Here is a 21,267-nt window from a genome sequence, read left to right on the forward strand (position 1 = left end):
TGCCTGTGTCACTCTACACCTCCCTAACGTGTTACCTAAGACAGAAACAATTATGAGACAATAAACGTACAATTTACAAGTTACTTTTTACTGGGTGCAAATACAACAAAAGGAATGATAGCCGTGTTACAATTCATTGAAATCGGAGAACAATGTGGTCCTAGGATTTAGCTTTTTTTTGGTCTTCAGAAAAATATTACATCTCAATAAGACATTAGGTGATGATTTTGAGTTTAGTCCAGCTGGAAAATGTCCAGAGGGAATTTTAAAGGATTAAGAGTAGTTGGGCCAAAGCCAATTGCCGCTCTGATCCCGAGGAGTGGAGAGTCGTTACTGTCCGTTCTTCATATTGAGCATTTTCTCCTGTAAAAGACAAAAACATTGAATATTATTGATAGAAAATGGTCTATTGTGAGATTTTAGACATGTTATAATGCTGTGGCCTCATCAAAAACATACCCAGAGTCGAGTTTTATTTCATTGACATGTTTGGAGATGTGGACAGTTTAATAATAAAAGATTACTCAAAGATTAAAATGCTGTCATGAAGTGGTAGTTTCCGAGTAAGTAGCTACCTTTACATTTTGTTTCGCAGAGATTTGCAAGTCCAAAGCTGAAATTAATATAAATTATTATGATTTTAATGAAAGTGTATGGAGTAACACAATACAGTAAACACAGTAGAGCACTTCCCGTATTACTACTAACAGTGTTTCACCAGAGCGTTTGCTATGTGAGAGAAAAACTTGGCCTAAATATTCAGAGTTTGAGAGTTAAATGTATGTGAATCAAACAAAACTCCAGGTATGTTTGTGATAAGGAAACAACAAAACAGATGAGAAAATAGAGTAAGAATATGGGTCCTTTAAGCAATTTACTGTCAGGACTGTACTGTTTTGTTTTTGTACAGCGAATATACCAACCCCAAGTTTTACTACATAGAAACTTGTAAAAGTCTTACCTTAATCATCGTCTCCAGCTTGATGGCGTCGGCGGCGAACTTGCGGATGCCGTCAGACAGTTTCTCCACAGCCATGCGGTCCTCGTTGTGCTGCCAGCGGAAAGACTTCTCGTCCAGGTGAATCTTCTCCAGGTCACAGGTCTTAGCTGCAAAAAACAAACAAACAAAAACAAAAAAAAAAACAGCTGGCAATTAGAGCCATACTCCCATACAAGTGACCATGGGACAACTTACAGCATTTTTCTTTTTACTTTGAAATAAAACTAGGATCACATGTAGATCTTTTACATTCTGTTAATTGAAAGCCACAATATTGACTAATATATAAACACAAAACTGACTCCTGTGAGTTTTAAGCTATATTAGAATGTGTTGTGTTGTGCTGTGTTGCATTTTGTCTCATTCATACATGTTTGATTAACCCTTTATTAGTCTGTCTACATCTCCAAACCTCAAAATGCTCTCTTCCGCTTTGTGAAACAAGTTAACAGCTACTTTTTACCCTAAATTCAGTAGACATTGGCAATTCCAGATATACAGACAGACTAATAATGCAGCATTACTCAAACATAACATGTATGAATTAAACAAAAAAACAACCCTAGACCTATATGTTTTGGATGAGGTAACAGCATTATAAAATGGGTAAAAGCTCACAAGAATCAATTTTGCCTCATGTAGGACATTTAAGTAAAATATGTACGGATGTGTCATCAATGAGACAAAATGATGTCATATGTGGTAGCAGGTTTAGGAGGGGGCTGTGAGGACATCTGATTTAGTTTAAACTGGATTAAGTGTTTGGCAGGTGCCCAGGGCTCCGCAGGAGGACAGTTGATGGTGGCATTACCTTTGTCCACATGGAGCATCTGTGGCACAGCACTGTGGTCCTGGCTGAGTTCGGCTAACAGAGAGGGGGAGATGGTGAGGAGGTCGCATCCTGCCAGGGCTTTCACCTCGCCCGTGTTTCTGAACGAAGCTCCCATCACCACGGTGCTGTAGCCAAACTTCTTATAATAGTTATAGATCTTAGTGACGCTGATCACACCTGGGATAAACAAAAGGAAAGGTAAAGTGAGCGATGTATTGAAACTGTTGACTGTGGTATGGTACAAAGATGCAGCTTTACCAGTTTGAGACAACGTATTTAAATAGGTTTAATTATAGCTTAGCACATATGCACAAGGTCACAGAAAGCCATGAAAAAAAAAAAAAAAAAAAAAAAAAACACACACAACATTCCAAAACAGAATCCATGTATCAGTTTACCAGGATCATATTCTGTGACAAAGTTTAATAAACACATTCTGCTTCTTCACTAATGTGGTCAATAAAAACTTTGGATTTTGACGTGTCTTCATATTAGGAGAGTGCATTAATTGCCACAAAGGGTACTGGCACATACACACTAAACCCAAATGAGGGCAAATCACAATTTTCAGTAAGAGATATAGAATATGTTAACTGCTTTTTCTATTTAAAATGCAAGGAATAAACTCCATTCCCAAATACCAAAATGTAGTTTGAACTGTCCATATGTACATTTGTTTATTAAAAATGATTGATTACTAAATGTTAAATCAAAAAACACAGATTCTATAGAGACTTAAACCCTCTGGAGCAGACAGTTTCTGCCAGACATTTCTCTTATCCACTATAAATGATGAATTTAATAATATGCATTGTGGCTGCTGTGCTCTGTCAAAAATAATTTAAAATAATATAAAATGATTTTTCAACACAAATATAACATATAATTTCTTTGGATCTTTGCTGCATTTCCACATGAAGTGAAGACAACAGGTTAACTGTAAACATCCATAATTAAATCAACCTGATGCATGAGAAGAGCACTGGTGTTTTCAACATTTTACAGAGGAAGTCAGATGGGATGAAGAAACAAGTTCTGAACAAACAACATTACATCAGGTCAGGATGGACTCGTCTGCACAACATAGCCATTAGACCTCAAGGCAGTCATTTGCTAAAACACCTATTCATAGCTAGCTCCATACTTTAAGAATACTTCATCTTACTTTGTAAATCTAAAGTCATGAAAACTTGGGTTTTTCCTGTCTGCGCTCCACAGACATCACTCAATGCAAATATATCTTGAACCTGTTGAGCACTAGTACCAGTGCCCTCCTATTTCACATACACAGGGAAGTGAGTATTTAACAGACATAGATGATATTTGCCAGGTTCAGACAGCTGCCATCATCTGATAATCCAAAGGTGAAGCGTCCAAATGAACCAAAACAAACATGGCCAAAGAGATCTGCTTTCCTCTCAACGCTATTGGACCAAGGTTTGCTCGGCTGATGCTTTGACTTATCCGTTTGAACTTTCAGATCGCTATCACTGAGAGCCATTCCAGATTGAGAAACGTGTAGAATTCAACTCGAGTGTTGCACATATCTATCAGATGTTAAAATAAGTTAATCATCTAATGCATGTGCATCAGAACTTTTTTAATTTGGTCACTTGTTGGAGCTTCTCCCTCAGGGTGGACTTATGGGCATATATTAGAGTGTTGTCACAATCCTAAAATTTCAAACAAGATTTGAATACTCAATACAACATCCGATACCAGGATGATAATAATAAAAAAAAGAAAACACTATTTAAACAATAGAATGTGATTTTCAACATTAAAAATATATTTTCTTTTCTACTCCCATGTGGTCTTATATGTGTGTAATCCCTCGGTGGTTCAGGTAGGTTCCATAGTGGTCCATGCGTGTATACAAGTCTATGTGCTCTTATACTTGTTCTGATACAGCTCCAGATTATTCTAAAGCTATTCCGGAAAGCTTCATTTCTGTCCCGTGAATATGACTTTTTAAGTATAGATACGTGCTCAAATGACTATCTAGTTTCGATACCAGTTGCTGTATCCATTGCTAGGATGAATGATGACTTTGAAAGCAGAATTGTAAAGCCCATTAAAATGTTAGGTTTACCTGGGTCTTCGTGGGGCTCGTAGCTCTTGTTCTCAGTGTTCTCTTTGTACCAGTCCAGGATGCGGCCTACAAAAGGAGAGATGAGGGTGACCTTAGCCTCAGCACAGGCCACTGCCTGAGCAAACGAGAACAGCAGCGTCATGTTACAGTGGACACCATGTTTCTCCTCCAGCTCTCTGCAACACACATAACAAGGATCCACACTTTATAATACACAGTACAATGAAGTCCAACATTATTCAGACCAAGAAGGCAGGTAAGGAAGGGAATGCTTCACTGGGTCAGGAACTGTGTAGAAAAATGTAAAAACGTCACATGCTCTTAGAGAATGTGAAAGACACATACACAAAGAGCCAAAACTTGCCTTGAAAGAGTTACACCAATAGGTAGAAGGATCCAAGGCACACTGACCAGGTACACAAGTCACTTACAGCATTCCTCAGATCCTTCCGCCTACTGGTACAACTCTTTCAAGGCAAGTTTTGGCTCTCTTAGTATAAATATTCCGAATAGGTCTGAATATTTATCCTAATAATTAGTTTCTGAATGTGACTAAAACTGATGTACTCAGTAAAAGACCATTCATGGTTCATAATGTTTATGGTATGCATGTTCCTTCCCCAATGACTCTACTCAAATGACTATTGCACAGCCATGAGATTAATGACCACTATCCATATGCGGCCTTCTGGCTGTTTCTTTGGTCTTTAACACACTCTTCAGGACTGGGAGCACAATTAAGGTACTACAGACAGCTAAGAAGAGCCTCTGTCCAAAATAGACCAAACAGATTTGGGTTGTGTATAGATGCACCAAGATGTGCAGTGTGCATTGGACAGTCGAACAGATTTCATGTCATATCCCAGACCTTTATAAAACCTACACTACCCGAAGTCAAACAGAAGCCAATGTACTATGCATTTTCCAAATAATACACTGAGCTGTGTAAAAATGAAGTGAAATGAACGGGACTGAATGTGAATGATGAATGTGCAGCTAAAATGGCTCTACTGTACTGATACATACTTGCCGGCCTGGATTCCTTCCCATGTTGATGACAGCTTGATTAGGACACGTTCCTTGCTTATACCTGCCTCCTCATACAAAGCAATGAGCCTCAGGGCTTTGGCTACCATCTCATCTTTATCAAAAGACAATCTGCAAGGTGACAATAGACACATACAAGCAATTAGTGCAAGTAATGACAATAATAAAAATGTCCATGTAAATGTGGGACCGTTTTAATTGTATTTAGACGATGTAATCATTTGAAAGGGAATGTGGGAACTGACCTGGCGTCCACCTCTGTTGAGACCCTGCCTGGGACCTTCTTGAGAATCTCCAGACCAAAGCTGACAAACAGCTTGTCCATAGTGTGAGCGACCTGCTCCTCCTCAGACCTGCACACAGGCACAAGGGTACATTTACACTTGTGTTTGGTTACATAAGGAGAAGTATTTTAACTTGAGCCAGGGCAGGGGAATTCATAGAGAAAAGACCGAGATTCAGTCATAACTAATCATCAATGATATGGCACAACCTTTAAATCAAGAGGTCCATAGCCAATCATCTGTCATTTGTAAATTCTGAGAAATTCATTTTTATTTGTGCTGTAGTTTAAAGCAATTTTAATGTGTGAAATAAAAAAAAAAATTAACAATAGCGAAATTGAGTGGGAGCTGAACCTACCCTCCTTTGGCAGTGCCATACTTGATGGCTTGGTCGAGGAGCTGCTGGTAGGCTGGCATCTTGGCAGCAGCAAGGATGAGTGAGGGGTTTGTGGTGGCATCTTGAGGCTTGTACTGCTCAATAGCTGCAAAACAATTAGGAAAACATATTAGGACTTAGGAAAAGATAGTTACCAATCAGAAATATAAAGTATGCCTGTCACAATTAGTGTTACGATACTTACATTTCAATAGTAAGGAATAGACTTGATACTCTGTACCACAATGATAACAAAAGCACTTTAGATGATAGAATGTGACTTTCAACATTAAATAATACTTTTGATTTTATCGTGTCATGTTATATGTGTGTAATCCCTCAGTGGTCCAGGTAGGTTCCATAGTGGTTCATGGGCATATACTAGTCGATGTGCTCTTATACTTCTGATACAGATCAACATCATTCTAAAGACATTCAGGAAGGGCTAATTTATGTCTCCGGAATGTGATTTTTTTTTTTTATTGATACCTGCTGAAACGAGTATCTAGTTTTGATACAAATTTTAGTATTGACTGGCATCTGATTTTCAATACTTTTGACAATCTTAGTCACAGCAAGAAAAAGTACATAAGTCAAAATATAGTAGCCTTAATATCATGACAAACGTAACATAAAAAGCCCTAACGTTTCCAGAAAGGTTCTAAATGTGTTTCTACAATACACATGCTGCTGTTCTTCCTTTGTCTTCAAGGACGTCCTTTCAGTCACAAATCTAAGTGGGAATTCAGAAGCCTAGAACCAGTTTAAAACCTAGAGATACAGAACTATTGAACTATTGACAAGATACAGCACACAAAACAATGCACTGTAACTACAAATAGACCAATAGCCTGAAATATCAGCAGAGCTTACCACTGATCACCTGATATGGATTCTGAACAATCATCATCAGCATCGGCCATGAAAAAAAACATTGTTTGAGCTATAATTGTTACTCAGTATATTGCAATTTCATTTTGTATCATTTGGGGGAAATTGGGGAAAAATCTGCCCTACACTTGAATATCTGCCATTGTTGTGTTACTAAACAAAGTCAACATTGTCCATGGAAAAAAAAAAACACATCCTTTTTTAAATTCTTCTGTAGCTTATTCTTAGCACAAAAGGAATTTGCATCAGTTTACCTGGTGTTGACGTAAAGGGCCCTATGGCTCTGCAAGAACATGTATTCTGTTTTTAGAAAAAATACATCTAAACGCCACAGGGGTGTTTTAACAGAAATACAAAAAAGCACTGTTTTTGATATTAGGAAAACATACAGAGCACTGACAGCAGAACTTACTTAAGGAATTCCAATATTGAGGAAGTAAATGTAAATAGTGGCGTGTAGTAGTAAACTAGAATTTCCTGAAGGAAAACGTACAGATTGATAGATACAGGTTTTTTTCATGGTCGAAACCAGTAGTTGGTTAATTTAATTGATTTTCCCCAAATTTTATTATTTACATTCATGACAAACTCCACTCTGCTACAAGTTCCACGACCCTTTTGTACAACAAACCTTTAATAGAATAGTTTGTGCAGGTTTCTATTCCCACTTAAGTATGCAAATGAAGTCTTATGCATATTCTTTAGACGGCCGCGTGGCCAACACTGAATATCAGTTGGACATTTAAGGCCAACAGCCGATACACTAAAGAGTGCAAATATCGACTCGCTTGGCCAATAGTGAAGTGAAGGAACCATGTCTACAACAAGATTCAACTGTATGCTCATCTGTGATTGATGGCAATGGTGGAACTCACACCCCCCCTGCTGGACAAAGTTCATACTGACATGTTCCACAACCATTTCAGAAAAATTTTCTATACTGGAATTCACTAAGGATCTGCTGATTAGAAGACATTCTACTTTTGGACAGGACATATTGCAAATATTGACTTGTGAGGGTTTTTTGAAAGGAGTCAGGTGTAACTAACTTCACTTATACAGGAAGCAATGTATTACTTGATTTGAAAGAGTTAGTCTTTAACTGAGCACATCTATAATGGGAATACTGATGAGAGCATGCATGTACATGTTTAGTTAAGTGAGAAAATGTACACCTATATATTAATGTGGCCCCTTATCTTCCTCCAGATGAAGTATGCAGTCAATAGCAGCGCTGACAGAATCTTCGGGCTGGGGCAGGGTTTTGTAAGGTGACAGAACAGTTGGGTAAGACCTGGGTTTTTACAGTGTAGTAATGAGCCACCACCAGTCAACCATGAGTGAGGAAGTAATGGTACAAAGCAGCTATTCAGTGGTATTCCATGACTTATGGAGACCTACGTTCAAAATCTGCTCTCTCCTATCTGGGTTTAATTACTTCTCAGTATACCCACAGAAAGTAAAAACTAACATATACCTGGGCATCCAGCAGGGCAGGATGGTGATGGGACAAATACCAAAGACAAAAACTTTTGGGAGGAAGTATTGGGTCTGATGTTGAAAGCGAGCAGGTGTAGTCTTGAGAGTGCAGGCCGGCTCAGATACATAGAGATATAGAAGAGTTTAGAGTTGACTAAAGAGTGGCAGCAAGGAATTATTATTGGTATTTTCATGTAAAATAGTCTTTGTTGTACATAATTAACAATGTTTCACTAGAATACTTTTGGCATTATTATGTCAATAAGAAAATATAATAGTTATAACAATTGGCAATGCACTAGTGAATTGATTTATAATTATTAAAGAAGGTACCCCCATTACTTAGTAGTCTTAGTAGACCTGAATTTGTATTAGTTGACCATTTTATTATGATCAGAAGGATTTATATGAACAATAATAGAAATTACTTTAATAAGCATTTACATATAAATGGAGTTTCCTAGTATTTGTGCAAAAATAGTTGAAATACAGAATAGTTTTGAGATCTTCTGCCATGCCTCCTCTATACTCGACTAATTGATTTGTAACACGTCTTTAAATCGATAAAGAATGTATTTAGTCGACCAACAGCCCTACTGAATAACATTATCGTGATACTCAATACAAAAAAATGAGGTATTAATTTTGTCAGCATTACCACAGTCACTTCACTGAGTATTGTCTTCACTGTTCATAAATCTGCATTATTAATATTACTACTTTTAAGTCCTATGCTAATTGTTGATGTGCACTGAATTGACACAAATAGAAAAACATAACTGTGCACTACAAGGCTGAGTGCACATGGGATTCTGTCATGTCATCCTGACTGGACACACACAAGGGAAAGGAGCTCTGCTTGACATCACAACCACAATAATGCAATTACTGTTCCTCATTCACTTGTGTTGAGAAACAGACCTGACCTTCTGCTCTGAGCACATACACGGAAACCACACACCGTGCACGCCTTTTGTCTTTATACAGCTTTGCATTGTTTTATTACAGGAAAACTCCAGCAACCTGTTGTTATCACTGCACAGGCTGACAGAAGTTTGACAGCTGAAGCTTGTTACATGCAGCACGACATTGTAATGAGCCATAGTGGGAAGCAATGTGGTCTAAAAGGGCTAAATATAGTAAGAAATCCGCTTATGAGCTTATTAACAAACAGCTAAATTAAGTATTCGCAGTGTGTTAGCAGAAAGTTAGCATGCTAACGTTAGCGGGCTAATAGAAACAGCATGAACCGAAGCTCGCGTTCGTTACTAACACACACTCCCTCCACTTCATTTGACACAGCGGTCATTGACATTAGCTCAAGTCCCGCTCCATGTTTCCCGGAGGCTTAGCCCGCTAGCCCGGCCGCATTAGCCGGGGGGATTTCAGCGTAGTTACCGTTAAAATCGCCCGTATCCGCCACCACCACGGTGTAGTGCTTGAGCTGGCTGAGCGCTGACTCCATCTTTCGGCGTTTGTCCGGGGATGCGCTCATGCTGAGGCCGGGAGAGGGGCGCTTATATACGGCACAGAGGAGCACGTGAGGCCGCGTGGATGTGTGTGTGACAGCGGCGGCGTCGGGAGCGCGCGGCCCTCACAGCAGCCAGGGCGCGTGCACTGCGGGGTGGTGCTCTGGTCCAGAATGTATCCCGGATTAAAAAGGACACGGGTTGAGTTAGAGTAGGGTGAGCAGACGTCCTGTTTGCCCGGGACAGTCTTAGTTTGGAGCCCTGTGTCCCCTGTCCCAGCAGATTTATGCAAACCTGTGTGAGATGTTGACCCCTCACCAACCCAGCAGAGCTCAACGATGTGCTGGGCAACATCTGCTGGAGGTCCCCCGGTCCCGGTGCAAACAGTGGGGTGATCGTTTAATTAAAGCCTGCTTATTTAGGGTTCTGGTCACAGGAAAAATCTGATATTTGGGGAAAATTATCATATGGGGTAGTAATATACAATCCAGATTTTTTTTTTTTTTTTTTTGAGAGAGAGAGAGAGAGAGAGAGAGAGAGAGAGAGAGAGAGAGAGAGAGAGAGAGAGAGAGAGAGAGAGAGAGAGAGACCCTCACATGCAGTGCATTCTGGGATGTTGCAAATTTGGTACAGCACTTTGGTCGGCTTTGGTCAGATTTGGTCAAGGTGCTATAGAAATAAAGTTTGATTGATTGATTGATTGATAGAAAATCAGTGATTTGGCCCGGTTTCATACAAGAAATATCACAGGCGTTCCTATTTTTGACCCATTTGATCCCTGTCAACAGTAAAGAGAGACATAAATTGTCATTTGTTTAGGTAAAATACAGAAAAGCTGCTTAAAAATGACCAAAACACAAAGAAAACCTGACTATATTGATTCATGTTAGTCATGACTGGGCCAAGTGCAGAATAATTTTCCTTAATTACGCACACTTCTGCTATTACCAACCACCACAAACCAGGGCAGTCCCAGTTTTTTATTTTGAAAATCTGATCACCCTAAGTTAAAGTTCACATTGTCTACAGTTTAAAGGCTTTCTATCTCTGAATACTACAGTTTTGTCTTAAGGCCTAACCTAAAACAATGCGATAAAAGTTTATTCAGTCAAAATAAGCAAAGGGAATAATTTTTCCCAAGCACAGTCACACGGCATCTCACTGTCCTGACATAATAACAGGCACACAAACTTTTGACAGGTGCCCAAACAAATTTAGGCAAAGCGGTTGGTTGTATGTTTGGGCACTGGGCAGTGGGATATGACTGTCCTATGGCCTAATTATATGCATACTGTGCATAGATAGATAGATAGATAGATAGATAGATGGAATCATGAACCATCTTGCTGTGAGGCGAGAGTGTTTGTAATGTGGTCACATAGCCTTTTACATATTCTATCTATATCTATTAAACCAAAGATGTTCATTTTGTCTTCTTATGTACTTTGACTTCTTGGGTTGTTTTTTAAAGACAATACAGTAAAGTGTTTTTACCTTGTTGACATGTTTCTGCAGCTGCCATCATCAGAACTGTCTCCGGTGTTGTAGCAGCAGCAGCCGAAACATGTCAACAAGGTAATTACATTTTACTATATTTTCTTTAAAAAACAGCCCAAGAAGTTAATGGGTTAAACATCATGTTTGTGTCATGAATTTCTGTTTTTTGAGATTTTGAATAGGTCCACATTTAAGTGGACCTATTCAAAATCTCCAAAAGTCCAGCAGGCAGGTGTTGTGTCGTCATTGTGGTGAGAAACAGGCTGATGTCAAGCATGTGCTCATATTTAAAATTAGACGTGAGGTGTGGATTTTTCACTAGGCTGTGTGATCTTTTCACACAAGACCATTACCAACAATTCCATGTTCTGTGATTATGTGCAAATAACACTGCTGGTGATATCCCTAACTGTGTGCTGTTTTCTTGTCTTACTGGAGAGAATGAGGACATGAAATGAGGACTTTGGTTTTATTCTTTACTTTTACATTGATGTTCATCTGTTTGAATAAACACAAATGAGAAGAAATCCATGTGATAGATTTAACACTGTGCCCTTCGGCCTGAAGTGCACACGAGATTGTGTCATCCTGAAAGGACCAAGCAGTCTTCAAGAAAAGGCCTCAAACTTGGTAATCAATAGTTACTCCAAGCTGACATTGGTTAATGAAACAGGTCAGACTCCATGACCTGCTCTCACTGCTGCTCCTTGTGGAGTAGGTGGGAGTGACAGTTTTAAATGGTCTTCTCTCCTATGACACCGTAGTCCTGCTCCTCTGTCACAACATATTGACTTTCTGATGGAATTGTTGATTTTGTTAAAACCCCTTTCTTGAGGGCTGCTATCCACACATAACAATGTGAATGTTAAAGGATTTCAGGGTCACATAATAATAAAGCTTCACATTTATATTGCGCTTAGTAAACCCCTCAAAGCTCTACACTGATTCATTATTCTCTAGTGTGAACAGTGATAAGATTATGGAGCTGCCCTGGGGTATAGACTGATGGAAAATGGGGCTTCCAATCCCACCACCACCACCAGCCTATCAACCAAAAGGTAAACTCACAGATGTTGAACGTGATCACTGACGTCACCTGAAACACCCACAGTTTTAACCAAACACACAAATCACCTAAACTCTATTTACATTCCCGTTTCTTATCACTGCCGTTCCCCGTCTCCCCACTAGATGTCACCATTACACCGTCGCTCTCCACTCCTGGCACTCTCCACAGCCGCGGATTACGCACGGCTCGGGGCGAGAGAGGGAGAGCGGCAACAAGTGTGGAAGTTTTGGCGTGGCGTTACAACCCGCGTGAGGTGCGTGGAAGAGGACGGAGACGCGGCACGAGTGAGCGGTGAGTGCCTGGCCAACTTTTCCTTTTTACGCATTCCTCGGACGCGCCTGCCGCTCCTCATTGTGCATTCTGTGACCGGCCGCGAAGTTTGTGCACACTGCAGTGATTTTCTTGTGATAAATCGGTTGTTTTCCGGGGCCACTTTTGTCTAATTAAAGCGGATAAACTACGCGAGGGCGCCATTTGTCTTACGCGAGGCAGGCAGGGACACTATTGGTTTAGTTAAGGCTCCAGACGCATTGATTGGACGTGGATAAGTTGCTGTTTGGAGAGAAACGCGCCTGTTGATTTGTTGTTTTTTCGTAATTAGCCGTTGCATTGACAATATTCTTCCGGGGGTCCTCATTATAGCCAATACACAACATTTTTATTCATTAATTTCTATTCAGGGGAAAAAAAAAAAAAAAAAAAGGAAACAACAACATTACGGACAAATTGAACAACGCTATTAAAACTTAGTCCAGCCTTACTTTTGAATAACATAGGCCTAATGATTACGATACCACGATGATAATAAAGAGTTTTTATTTAGACAATATAATTAATTTTTAAGTACATGCATGGAGCACTGTGGACCAACAAGAAAGTACTATGATTTAACATTGAAAATCATATTCTGTTGTTCTAAATAAAGCTTTTTTTGTATCATTGTAGTTAGTGTTGGGAAGGTTACTTTGAAAATGTATTCCCCTACAGATTACAGATTACATACCCCAAAATGTAGTTTGTAACGGAATCCATTAAGTTACTTAAGGTGAGTAACGTAATCTGAATATTTTGGATTACTTGATTTGCTGTAGAGGAGCAAAGATGAGGATATCGTAACATAAGATGTTTTGTCTGCTAAAAGAAAATGAAAAGCCCAGACTTTACTTAACCAAATTAAAAATATTATTGATAGAAGAGGAGACACGTCCATGCAGCATGATTTAGTCCTGTTAAATCCTGTTTTAGTCCTGTTTTAGTCCTGGTTTGGTCCTGATTTAGTCCTGGTTTAGACCTGGTTTAGACCTGGTTTAGATCTAGTTTAGACCTGGTTTTAGACCTAGTTTAGTCCTGGTTTAGATTTAGTTTAGACCTGGTTTAGTCCTGGTTTAGATCTAGTTTAGATCTGGTTTACACCTGGTTTTAGACCTGGTTTTAGACCTGGTAACCTGGTAGACCCAAGTAACTGTAATCCAATTACCACTCACTGAAACAGTAACTGTAACTGAATACAGTTACTCATAAGTTGTACTCTTATTCCGTAACTCTGGTACATGTAATCTGTTACTCCCCAACACTGCAGAATTGGTACTGAGTATGGATTCCTTACTAATATCAAAATCGAGTTATAAATTTTAAGTATCGTGACAATATTTTAATCATTTTACTATAGGCATTTTTTGTTCATGTCCAAAAAAGTCTGACAGCTACTTCATTGCTTTTGTTTGCCTTAAAATGGATAGATAAAGTGAAAAATAGAATAAAAATAATTTCGGAGACATATTTACCAGTTGTGTGTTTCTCATGCTTGTTTGGATTGTGGTGATGTGGTCAGACACGCTGCGTTCTGATTGGTCGACCGTGTGTCATGTCCCTGAACATGATGATAGGATGAAAATAAGCTCTGGGAACAACATTTGGAATACCAGCCATTCCTCTCTTCCTCCCTAACTCCCACTGTTCCCGCTCCCTCCCTCCCTCTCTCCCTGGCTTCCTCCTTCACTTTCTGTCTCTCTTTCGCTTCTTTCCTCTTCTGTCTCTTCCTCCTCACCCTGTCTTAGCCCCTTGCTCTCTCTCTCTTTCAATCACTCTGCCCCTCTCTCTTTCTCATCATTTTTCTGTCCCCCTTTCCATCCCTACCTCCCTCCCTTTCTCCTTCACTTTCTCTCTCTTTCTCTTCTTTCCTCTTCTGTCTCTTCCTCCTCACCCCATCTTTGTCCTTTGCTCTCTCTCTCTTTCAATCATTCTCTCCCTCTCTCTCTCTCATCCTTCTTCTGTCCCCCTCTCTCTCCCTCCCTCAGTTTCTCCCTCCTTTCCTCCTTCACTTTCTCTCTCCTTTCTCGTCTTTCCTCTTCTGTCTCTTCCTCCTCACCCCTCCTTTTCGCTTGCTCTCTCTCTCTCACCCATTCAACCCCTCTCTCTCATCGTTCTTCTGTCCCTCTCTCCCTCCCTTCCTGCTCCCTCCCTTCCTCCTTCACTTTTGCTTTCTCTTCTTTCCTCTTTTATTTATCTCTTCCTCCTCACCCCTCTTTTGTCCCTTGCTCTCTCTCTCTATTTCAATTGTTCTCCCCCCCTCTCTTTCTCTCTCTCATCCTTCTTCTGTCACCCTCTCTCTCCCTTCCTCCTTCAGTCTCTCCTTCCCTCCCAGCTCCCTCCCTTCCTCCTTCACTTTCTCTCTTTTCTTTTATTTCCTCCTTCTCTCTCTCTCTCTATTTCAATCATTCTCCCCCTCTCTCTCATCCTTCTTCTGTCCCCCTCTCTCTCCCTTTCTCACTCAGTCTCTCCTTCCCTCCCCGCTCCCTCCCTTCCTCCTTCACTTTCTCTCTCTTTCTCTTCTTTCCTCTTCTGTCTCGTCCTCCTTCCTTGCTCTCTCTCTCTTTCAATCATTCTCTCCCTCTCTCTATCATCATTTTTCTGCCCCCCTCTCTCTTGCTCCCTCACTCGCTCTCTCCCTCCCATCTTTCCTCTCTCTGTCTCTCTCTCCTCGTCTCTTCTATTTCTCCTTCATCACCTATCCCTTTTCCCTCACGCCCCTCATTTCCTTCTTCCCTCCCTCCCTCCCTCCCTCCCTCTCTCTTTTCCTTCCTCTCTCTCGTTCCCTCGGTTAAGGAGGTTTCTGGGAGGAGACCCCAGACAGACTTTTTTGGAGCGTGGAATTCGCTGAGGTACAATGTGGCCTTATGCGAGGTCCAGGGAGGCTGCAGGAGGGCGTTTTACTCTGACTCACATTTGGACTAACAGGACTCTTGTGTTTTGCTGTATTTTTAACTCAGACTGCGTGTTTAGAAAACCAAGACATAAAAATGTTTTTGTGTACTAAAACATGCACTATAACTTTTCTGTTAGAGGATCAGCCACCTGCCTCTCGTCGTCTCTATGGAGATGTCGTTGCTTTGATTGGAATGTCGCACACTGTGGCTTTAAACTGATCTGTGTTAGTGTGACACCATCAGGTTCATTTAGAGGTCAGATCTGTGGTGATGCAGCTCACAGTAAAAATACATGTTTGTTATATTTTTTATGAATAAAATAATCAGTAATTTACGGAAGCAGAGAGGGGTCACAACAAATGCAAACGCAAACGCCGCAACAAATGCAAATGCCAAAACAAATGCAAATGCCACAACAAATGCAAATGCCACAACACACCAAAAAAAGCCACAATGGAAATGATCGCGGGACTCTATTTTAATGCCACAACACAAACGCAAATGCCGCAACACATTAAAAAGCTGCAACACATTAAAAAGCCACAACACATCAAAAAGCCACAACGGAAGTGACCGCGGGACTCTATTTTCTGACGGACTGATCAAGCGGCAAGTGAAGAAGAAGAACTACAACATGAAACGAATAATGATAAAACAATAAATTACTTTTACTTACGTTTCCAACTTCTCCGTTCCTTTTCTTTTCACGTTGTAGTTCTTCTTCTTCACTTGCCGCTTGATCAGTCCGTGGGAAAATAGAGTCCCGCGGTCACTTCCGTTGTGGCTTGTTGATTTGTTGATGTGTTGTGGCTTGTTGATGTGTTGCAGCATTTGCATTTATGTTGTGGTGTTTGTATTTGTTGCGGCGTTTGCATTAAAATAGAGTCCCGTGGTCATTTCCGTTGTGGCTTTTTTGGTGTGTTGTATCTTTTTGTTGTGTTGTCACATTTGTGTTTGTTGTGACCTCTCTCGGCTTCCGTAGTAACTAACTGTCGCAAGAAAAACAGATGAATGCCTCACTGTGGAACATTCAAGGTAAAGCGAGAACATCTCTCTTAATCAGCTTAATACTCAATTTTTTTTACGAGGTTGTTCACATAAACTTGACTTGTATGTGAACTTTAAAAGCCCCAAAAGTGTCCCGCATCAGCATTGAAGGACACAACGATGTCACATGCAGAGAACGTGCTCAGTGTTTACAAAAGTCACCTAAACTCTGGGCTTGTCTCCCAAAATACAGTCCAGTTCTTCGTAAAATGGACAGATTACACGTCCAGGGCCGCTTCGTTTGTTTGACTCTTTAGTCTCCTTGTATTTGTCTCGCAGGCTCTTTATTTTTCATTGACACTGGAGCCAGGACAGTCTGTAGCCGCGCTCGGACATTTCTTTGGCAATCATTTTAAAAAATCACCCGGTTCCGATAAGACCCCTCCAACTTGACCTGAATATAGCGATGCCCCCAAATATGAATGAACTCGCTAACCTCGCTTTCCCTCCGTTGACGAGACTCTGAGCCTGACGTGTAGATGGGATGAATGTGACCTGGCTGTTCAGAATAAAGTCTAGGGTTGTCCCGATCCGATCACATGACTGCGGACTCGATCCAGACTCGGACGCTATGTACCGATCAGGCATCGGATAAATAATAAGTATATATAGCACACAGGACACAGCACACAACAGTTTTTCTGAGGCGCGGGATTTGCTCAGGGACGTCCAGTTAGCGCGACTGTCTGCCCCAGCGCCTGTTGTACTAGAGGCGCACTTACACTGGGACTTTTGGGCCATGTCGTGCTCGGGTGCTGTTACCTGGGGTTCTGTGGCCCGTGTTCACACCTGCACGGCCGATGGCGTCGTTGTGAGGGTTTGTCCTGCATGAAGTGGCTATTGAGCGGTGGGACCGATGTTGCGGTGTGCGCTCCGCTGTGGGTTTGTGCATGTAGTGGTGGTGCGGGGGAGCGGGGGCGGCTGGGGGAGAGAGGCTGTGGGGCATCTGTCATTTCCTTTTTATTTGGTAAGATTTTGTATTATTTGGATATCATAGACAAGCCTAAATGTTTCAAATGTAATGCACATGCAAACATATAATATTAAATATACAAACTGTAGATTGTGCAGAGTCTAGTCTCAGGTCTGATCTGATTCTGGTCTGGTTCCTGTTTTGTCCAGTTCATTAAGTTTACTAAGTTACACATTCCAAGACCAGACTGTGAAAAGTCAAGATTTTCAACAATGATGGTGAATGGTTAGAAAAGTTAATACAAAAATTTAAGTTTTGGACAGTTGATTTTTCACACTAAGTTCAGCCCAAATACTACACATGAAATCAATACAGTCTGATCCTGCACACATCCTGGATCTTATTCTTTGCTCTTAGTTCATTTCATAATGTTTTATAGACTCGGATCGGGACTCGGTATCGGCAGATACTCAAAATCAAAGGACTCGGACTCGGATTCAAGGGCAAAAAAATGTGATCGGGACATCCCCACTGAAGTTGCATATCAAAAGATCAGATATGTATTGGTTTTAGGAGCACATATCCAAGTGGCCTGGGTCGCACTTGAAAAAATCAGATCTGTGTCGTTCAGACAGTCATTAAAAGACCAGATACAGGAGCATAGGGATGAAAAAATCGCATTTGGGTCACTTCAGGCTGCAGTCTGAACGTAGCCTTAGATGTGCTTTATTCATTGGTATGTCATTTTTATAAGTTGAAGTGCATAAATATTGAAAAGATTTCAGAACATGTAGCACTAGTCACCATCAGAGGGAGCAATGGTTCAGATAGACACAATTAGATAACCTGTGTCATTTAATTATTAAAAATTTATTTACAGACTCAGGGTCCAAAGCATACACAGAAGGACACACACCCACAATACACTTCATTCATAAATTATAAACCCACCAGCACACACACACACACACACACACACACACACACACACACACACACACACACACACACACACACACACACACACACATAAAAAACCTACAGTGACTTAAGGTCAGTAATATTGGGTGCCACTTTCCTTAACATCAGTCAAACACGTTACATACGTTTCATTTCTTGATTCATTTAACCTACACATACATTTATGCATGAGGTTCCTCATTAGAGCCTGGAACATGGGAATATTTACAGTAACAAACAAAGCACTCGTACTTTCCCACCTTGGAGTCTTTAGCAGTATTCTGAGAGCATCATTATATGCCACCTTCATTTGCTTTGCTGTAATTACAACATAGGTGAGCTGCATATAGTGGAGCACAGTATGATGTAAAAAGAGTTGTTTTGATGTCGTTTGTACATGGATGGATTTTGCGTGCCAGCATATTCGCTTGTGAATACAGTTTGCAGCACTGACGCTGGGTGTCATCATCACCACAGGAGTCATTTCTAATAATATGGCCCAAGTATTTTGTTTTTGTTACATTAGTCAGTTGATTTTCATTTAAACAAAAAGAGGGGAAGCTTAACTTTTGATCTTTTGATCTTCCTTATATCATACTGCATCCCCGTACTCTGAACAGGCTCTCATCAGCTGCTGTAGACCTGCACTTTACGGCGTTAGAACAACTAAATAATCAGCATGCAACAGATGATTGACAAGCCTGTCCCCAAACATACATCCAGTTTTACAGTGTTGTTTTCTAGGCAAATCATCCATGTACAGGTTAAAAAGTTACTAAAGGGCCCATCTCATACAAAATCAACTTTTCAGAGCTTTCTACCTTCTAAGAGTGATGTGTGGGCCTTGTATATGTTGCCGAAGTGATTTTTAGATTGATTCAGTGTTTTTTTTAACAAAAAAAAGAAAGAAATCTGTAAAATTTCATAACTATTGTGTAATGGATGTTCCAAAACCCAAATTGTGCTTGTATATGTGCAGAAGATACAATGTGAAAAAAGTTATTTTGCATGAGAGGAGCCTTTTAATTGCATTTTTGTATAACATCAGTTGTGAAAATTCTTGTAAATGACAGTAACTAACTAAATATTTATCAAGTCCTGGATTACCACCTAATCATGTCACAAGGCATGAAGGCACATCAGACATCAACAAAACAGTGTAAATCCTCACCCAAACTCATCATCCAAACTATGTGAGATTATTTCAAAATATAAGCAACCCTTCATTCTTTTGTGAAACACCATGTATGTCCTGTATGTATGTGACTTTATACAAGACATAAGAACTGAGAGGCTGATTCCTTTAACAGACTCAGGCTGTTCACGTAATTAAAACATGTTTTCCCTCATGGCTTACCCGTTACAGAACATGCATGCTTTCTTTTTCTTGGCTTGGCGTTCTTTGCATCCCGTATATTTTCTAGTATGTGGCCCTCGGTGAAAAAACTTTGGCCACCCCTGGCTTGGATGCTAATTGTACAACTTCCAGGCTTACATTTGAAAATATAAACTCCTGGCTCATCATTATTCATAAATACACAAGTATGCTCTGTTCCCCCATGATTTTCTCCTTCCCTGGCTCACATGAAAACTACCTGCAGAAGTGACTATGCAAATTTGCAGCGAAATTTCCACCTGCAAAACTCACCGATACGCCACGTCCCGCACTAAATCAAACCCATTACGCTCCCTTACACCGTCCACACCTTGCACTGTAGTTTTTCTGACTTCCATAATCCATTTTCTACATTAAAAATTCATCCCAACTTTAATGAAAACCATGAGTCAGGCGGGTAGACGTAAACTGTATCTGCTGAGGTTGGTTGGTCTGGGCCGTTTTTCATTGTTGCATCAGAAAAAGCTCCTTGCTGTCCAATCCGCTGTGAAATTGCAAGTTCCAGCGTTCTCCCGTCTTTGCAGTCTCCATTTGTATTGATTTTGCATTGTGGGCCAACAATCAGGGAGGGAAAATATATAGAGAAGAAGAAGACATACTAGGGTAGGAAGTGACAGGAGCAGGCGGTAAAAACATGGCGCATATTACAAGAAACTAAATAAACGTACTCGAAGTAATTAAAAATGTAATTAAATGTTCATATCTGTGAGAATTAATCAAGATATGCATTCAATAAAGTGCAATCATGTATTTCAATAGATATTTTAGCCAGAAGAGTCTTACAGAAACAAATTAACAGATGTGGGTAGAGTAGCTCAACGTGTGTGCAAGAAAAAGTACCATTACTGCAACTACTACTGAAGTACCGGTAGTACAAAGTAGTGGTTCTAGAAATAAAGAAATGTAACTGTAACTGGAAGGATAAAACACTAAATAATAGAGATGTAATGATATCAAAATCCCTCGATGCGTTACTTTCACAATATGCATTTCATAGTTCAATATTTATTGTGATATTTTGAGGTTTACAAAATTGGGAATATGCTACTTTTTCCATTTAAAAGCCTTGAAAAGCCTTTGATAGTCTTAGAATATGAAGAATTAAGACTTAAAAGTGCTTTTTATTGAGGATATTAGGGCTCAAGGTCTATGTTGTCCCCTTTTTAGTTTTTTGCCGCACCACAGCAAGGCAAGGCGAGTTTATTTGTATAGCACAATTCATTCACAAAATAATTTAAAGTGCTTTAAAGTCCAGAATAAGAAATACATTCATATTACAAAGAAACCTATCAAAATGACCGTAACAATTAATTTAAGAAAAGAGAAGGCCTCCGTTACTATTGAGAGATTTTGATGATTTTCACAATACAATATCCTGATATTTTGGTTATTGTTACATTGCTGCTATATAAAACAAGCACAAAATCTGGTATTTTCAAAGGATCATTTAAAATACCAGATTTAGAAATTTTGAAATTAAATCATCAAAGGAACCATAACTGATTTAATGAGCCATTCGCATTTGCCATTTCCTTGTATTGGCCGTGTGGACTTAGACTTAAATGGTTTAAGCTTTGAGACAAGCATATGCTACTGGCAGGATCACCCAGGTAGCCCTAGTAGTGTGAAAACGCCTTTACTCACATTGGGAAGAGGAACCAAAACCTATATTACTACACTTTGTAGGAGTACTATTGCATATACATGTT

The 21,267-nt window shown here is 40.0% G+C and overlaps 1 protein-coding gene across 1 annotated transcript; it reads right to left on the bottom strand.

The window, feature by feature from the left end:
• Positions 1 to 67: 67 nt before the first annotated feature.
• taldo1 (transaldolase 1) lies at positions 68 to 9,583 on the bottom strand. The gene is made up of 8 exons (XM_020917466.2): positions 9,400 to 9,583; positions 5,614 to 5,737; positions 5,217 to 5,324; positions 4,951 to 5,082; positions 3,925 to 4,100; positions 1,812 to 2,009; positions 962 to 1,107; positions 68 to 363 (listed from the first exon to the last, which is right to left on the bottom strand). The coding sequence occupies exons 1-8, from the start codon at positions 9,494 to 9,496 to the stop codon at positions 331 to 333; spliced, it is 1,014 nt and encodes a 337-aa protein (XP_020773125.1). The 5' UTR covers positions 9,497 to 9,583; the 3' UTR covers positions 68 to 330.
• Between the last annotated feature and the right edge of the window lie 11,684 nt (positions 9,584 to 21,267).

Source organism: Boleophthalmus pectinirostris, unplaced genomic scaffold, assembly GCF_026225935.1.
Source record: "Boleophthalmus pectinirostris isolate CB_2022bp ecotype Guang Dong unplaced genomic scaffold, ASM2622593v1 HiC_scaffold_19, whole genome shotgun sequence".
In the NCBI taxonomy this organism is placed as follows: domain Eukaryota; kingdom Metazoa; phylum Chordata; class Actinopteri; order Gobiiformes; family Gobiidae; genus Boleophthalmus; species Boleophthalmus pectinirostris.